The sequence below is a fragment of the Chenopodium quinoa genome, unplaced genomic scaffold (assembly GCF_001683475.1).
Source record: "Chenopodium quinoa cultivar QQ74 unplaced genomic scaffold, ASM168347v1, whole genome shotgun sequence".
Taxonomy (NCBI): Eukaryota; Viridiplantae; Streptophyta; class Magnoliopsida; order Caryophyllales; family Amaranthaceae; genus Chenopodium; species Chenopodium quinoa.
In genome coordinates, this window is record NW_018745203.1 from 1 (window position 1) to 5,725 (window position 5,725).

Genomic DNA, 5,725 nt, shown 5'->3' on the forward strand with positions numbered 1-5,725 from the left:
CAGGTCTACAAGGTAAATTAATCACTTTTTCCAGTTGCCACTAGTAGCAGGGCATTGGGATCTAACAAGCGTGAGTTGATATGCTGTTTATTTTTCTCAGGGAATATTGAAAGATGGCCAAGAGATGGCTGTAAAAAGACTTTCCACAGTTTACGGACAAGGCCTGGAGGAGTTCATGAATGAAGTGGTTGTAATTTCCAGACTTCAACATGTGAATCTTGTCAGACTGCTTGGATTTTGTATAGAAGGAGAAGAAAAAATGTTAATCTATGAATACATGCCTAATGGAAGTTTGGATGCATTTTTGTTCAGTAAGTATCGCTTTTTTTGTTTTCACCAAACTTCGTCATTAAACAATCTTCTGAGAATGCAATATCTTCACTTAAATAGATTTTCATAATATGATTGTCTTAGAAGCTTATATTTTCAAGGTAGTTACTAAGCCTGCATACCAATAACTAGATCCTGCCAAGCGACAACTTCTGGACTGGAGTAAACGCTTCAATATTATTGAAGGGATATGTCGAGGCCTTCTTTACCTTCACAGGGATTCTAGGTTAAGAATTATTTCATAGGGATCTTAAACCAAGCAACATTTTGTTGGACAAAGAGCTCAATCCAAAGATCTCTGACTTTGGCATGGCTCGGATCTTTGGTCATGGCCAAGATCAAGAAGAAACCAGAAGGATAGTTGGCACATAGTAAGTCTTATATAATGTTTATCTCTGACATTGGTCTTGGACAACTATTATCTTTGGCTAAGGTGAACTAATCAATGTCTTATTGTAGCTCACTTCAAAATAACAGTATAGTGTTGTATAGTAATATTGCACCTTAATTTTGACCATGTATAATGCAGCGGTTATATGTCACCTGAGTATGCGATGGAAGGGCACTTCTCTGAAAAGTCAGATGTCTACAGTTTCGGTGTCCTACTGCTAGAGATTGTGACAGGGAAAAGGAGCAGTACCTTCTGGTTTGAAGAGCAATCTTAACGCTCATAGGCTATGTAAGTCTTGAATTTTTGGCTTGTTGCTACAAAAAAATTCTGCTTTCCAGAAAATGCTTGATCCTCTGAGGAATTGATAGTATCGTGATTTTTGAAATTTCAATGACTTCTGATTTGAGATAGTCATACAATAACTATTGTAAGATTGGGGTAACTCCTAGTGTTTCACAGTGAATAATTTTGAGACAATCTCACTTAAGATTTGCTTGATATGCTGTATACAGGTATGGAAATTATGGATTGAGGGTAATGTCGCTCCAGCAGTCGACTCTGTAGTTTCTCATCCAAATTTCAGAAAGGAGACTGAAAAGTGCATACAAGTGGGTCTGCTGTGCGTTCAAGAATATGTGAATGATAGGCCTAATATCTCTACTGTTATCTCGATGCTTACAAGTGACATTGAAGACCTTCCATCCCCTAAACAACCTGGGTTCATTAAACGTTTGGCAGCTACTGGTACTGAATCTTACCAATCGCAACAGAGTTCCTCCGTAAATGATATGTCTATTACAGGTCTGATTGCTCGATAAAAATAGATAGCTAGTTTGGTAATACACCAAACTCTCTTGAACATTCATTGTAATGATACTTCTGATAGCATTCCGAGCTCTTTTGATGCTACTTTGATATTCCGAGCTCATTTGGTGCTTGAAGATCCCTTGAGAATACCAAAGGAGCTGGGAATGCAAGACACAAGATGTAAAAGGAATGGGGCTGCAAATCCTAGAAAAGACTCCAAAGAGCTTATTGTCAACAAATCTTAAGAAGATAAAAATCATAACTTCTCCTCCTTGGTGCTATGAATATGTACACGAATCTACATTGGATTTTGAGAGTATGATTTGACAAGAAATTGTAAATTTGCAAGACTGCATTGGATACTAGATATTGTAAATTTGTAAGATTGCATTGGATATATATTTGTAAGGAGAAATGATCTCAATTTTCTATTAGAAACTGAATAGTGGTCATGTTACCAAAACTTTAGAATCATTTATATTACAGATGATTATCGACCAGACAAATGTGTAATTGAGACATAATTGCTGCTAGATGAACTCTTTGGTCCATGTAATTGAGAGGAATCGGTGTCAGAAGAAACCAACCTTCTAATAAAGCCGGGTTGCTTAGGACATGGAAGATCTACTATGTCACTGACTATCATTGATAGTAGTGTAGAAGTGCTAGGCCTGTCTCCTGGAAATTCTTGTACGCATAATAACCCTACATGGATGCACCTTAAGATCTCCGGCGAAAAGGTTGGTTCAGCTATTAATGGATCAATTACAGGCTGAAGGTCATCTTCATTCCATAATTTCCATACCTAAGAATAATTGAAAACAAATCATCAGAAACCAAGAAAATATAAGGTCAGAAATCTAGTAGTCCTATAACCTTAGAAGCACATAATTTATATGGTTCAATTTCTAGACTTACATATCCTAGAAGAGTCAGTGATTGTTCATCCAACCAAAAGTTATTATTCTTTTTTCCTGTCATAATCTCCAGTAACAGCACCCCAAAGCTGTAAACGTCAGATTTTTCAGAGAAGTGACCTTCCATTGCATACTCAGGAGACATATACCCACTGCATTTTGGAAACACAAACACATTAAGAAGTTTCTAAACTTCGAAAAAGAAGAACAGCTCTGAAGTTTGAAATAAAAGGGAAGAAAAAGGGAACTGGAGAGCTTACTATGTTCCAACTACCCTTCTAGTGTTATCTTGATCCTGTTTATTTTCAAAGATACGTGCCATTCCGAAATCTGATATTTTAGGGATAAGATCCTCATCCAACAATATATTGCTTGCTTTTAAATCCCTGTGAATAATCCTTAGTCTAGAATCTCTATGAAGATAAACCAGGCCTCGACTTATGCCTTCAATGATGGTGAATCGTTTCTCCCAGCTCAAAAGCTCTCGCTTGACAGGATCTGAATATTGATATAAAATATTAAATACTTCAAGAGACATGCCAAACATGAAGCAAGACGCGTGAAAGTGAAATTAAAGCAGCATGGTACTTACCAAACAGAAAGAAATCCAAGCTCTTATTAGGCATATATTCATAAATAAGCATTTTTTCCTTATTTTCTATGCAGCAACCTAGAAGTTTAACAAGGTTCCTGTGCTGCAGCTTAGAGATAACCACAACTTCATTCATGAACTCTTCTATGCCTTGTCCTGAAGCAGCAGAAAGTCTTTTCACTGCTATTTGTACTCCGTCTTCCAGTGTCCCCTGGAATCAAGCATAGACAAAATATACATTATTGACTTCAGTGATCATGATAAAGTACTTGCAACATTAACTATTGTTATACCTTATATACTGGACCAAAACCACCTTGTCCAAGTTTATTGCTATCTTGAAAGTCTTTTGTTGCAGTTGCAAGCCTTTTGAATTCAAACAATGGCAACTCTTCGAGTTGAACTTGGTGTCCATTCTCATCATGCTTCAAATTCTCCAGCTGTTCATTCTTCCTTTGAGCTTTTATTTCCAATGTAAATTAAGATTAGAAGTGACATCTTGTTATGGTAATTAATTCCACAAATAATAGAGTTGATTTTCTACTGTCTAGTTACCACCAATACAGATTATACTAAAAAAATAAGGTAAAAAGAACAAAGTCTCTTAACCATTATTCAAATTATCAAGAAAAAATAAGGAAATTACTTGGAGCAAGATAACATTAATGTTTTAAATAATCATGTGAAAAGAATGTGCTCTTATAACTATAAATCAGGACATGTCAGGCTAGCTATCTTAGTTTATTTGATGCAAAGGCAAATACCTACATTAACATTCAAAAAAAAAAAAAAAATAAAAAAAAAATAAAAAACACTCCGTAATAATAAAGATCTGGAGCTACCTTTTCTTTGTGTCATAATTTTCCACCGGATGAATAATGTCAAAGCTGCAACTCCAATAGTGCCTAAGATAACTGTCACTATAATAACAACTATTTTCTTATTACTGGTACCTGTGAGGCAGACAGTTGATATTTTTCATTAGTGAACTCTGAAATATAGAGTTGTGTAGATTTTCATGGCAAGTTTTTCAACTTCAAAGGGAAAGAAATTATGTACTGTCTGATTGAACAGATAAATAAGGAAAAGGTTACCTAGCTCTGAATGTGGTAGGCGAAGATAAAGATCTAACCCGCCACTTGAAAATTCTTGAATATCGATCAAGTCTTTACTCCAGTACATACATCCAGCACCAGCATCATAAGCATAAGCTAAGCTAAAAACAAGAACAATTTTGTAAGCATTGGCTTCTGCAGTTAACCTGATTTAGTCCCACTGACCACTCTGTATGGTCTGGCACTTTAACATTCTTTACCGGTAAAACCCATCATCTTTACCACCCTGAATTCCACATTGCAATGACACCTTTCGTACACATCCGTTAGTCCAGTTTCCTTTCTTCCATTCCTCAGGATTCTTTGGCCTGAACCCTTTCAAACACCTACAAACAGGAGAACTTGTAGGATTGCAACTTCCAAACGCTCCACAACTACCATACAAATCACATTCTGTTACAGGGGCGCCCCAAACATACTGCCACTTCTTTCCATCCCACCATTTCTCGCTTATTGTTCCATCATAGCTGAAAGCGTAGTGAGAATAGGCCAGAGTACTTGCACCAGTATAGACAAAGTCGATTGTTCCATCTTTGTCATTCTGACGAATATAGGTGTTTGCATAGTTGGTAGCTTCATCAGTATACATCAATCCTAGAAATATATTCCCATTCCAAGGACCACTACGCCAATGTGGCCGATCACCATCCCATATAATTACTTGAGAATGAATGAAAGAGTCGGTCCCAACAGAAAATCTCCCAAATGATGGGTCAGAAGGGCTCTTCCAAGGTTGTAAAGCATGCTTCATATTAGAATTGGAAATAATCAACTTTGTATTCGGCATAAGAGAATCCGTAGGGTGATCAAAGCTTTGCCAGACCATAGTGCCATTGGTACCAGAAGTAAACAGAACTAGATTCCCGGTATCTAGAAGTTGTGCTGATAAAGAGGCATTTGCTGCAGTGACAGACATATTCGACGACCAAAGGACATCATTTCTCCCATTCAAGACTTGCAGATTTCCATCTGCAGATACTTTCATTACACCAGAAGAATCATTAAGCGGGTTATTTCTGTTTGCTACCCAAAAACATCATTTGTAGGTACCTTGTTAAACCAAATCCCAATATACCGGTTAGTGCTATTCGAGGGGCTGAAGAAGCCCAACTTAAAATCACCATTCTTTGAGACTATAGATTCATGTTCTTTCAGAAATATTGATGATGTGATGCTGTCTATTGCTATGCATAAGGTACTAAAGTAGCAGCACAAAAGAAACAGAACATGTATAGAAGTCTCCATTAGCAATGTTGATATATCCTGTAAAATTAACACCAAAATGAAATAATAAGCATAATAACACAGTTACAGCACCATGCTGCACACATTTGGTCAGTTAATGTCTTGGTTAGACCGCGATTTTATGTGATTTTGTTTGATGTACAAGGTGCAGTGAGCCATTGAGGTACTACTCCATTTTTTATTTATTTTTACTGCAACCTGTTGATTGTGCAGAGTTTTAGCTGATTGAATTAAATTTTATCAAAAGATTATGTATAGTGGACTAGTAATTTATTCAACACTAAAAATATTGATTAAGTAACCAAGTGTAAGACCATGTTAACTTATC

The 5,725-nt window shown here is 36.5% G+C and overlaps 1 protein-coding gene and 1 pseudogene across 1 annotated transcript; one reads left to right on the forward strand and one right to left on the reverse strand.

Moving 5' to 3' along the window:
• Positions 1-3: 3 nt before the first annotated feature.
• On the forward strand, positions 4-1,927 carry LOC110711049 (G-type lectin S-receptor-like serine/threonine-protein kinase At1g11330; the record flags this gene model as incomplete). The annotated part of the gene is given in 7 exon segments (XM_021889426.1): positions 4-12; positions 101-311; positions 463-569; positions 571-701; positions 860-992; positions 995-1,009; positions 1,234-1,927. Coding segments are annotated over 7 exon segments (912 nt in total), but the record flags the coding sequence as incomplete, so codon positions are not given.
• Positions 1,898-5,397, reverse strand: LOC110711050 (annotated as a pseudogene).
• Positions 5,398-5,725: the final 328 nt, after the last annotated feature.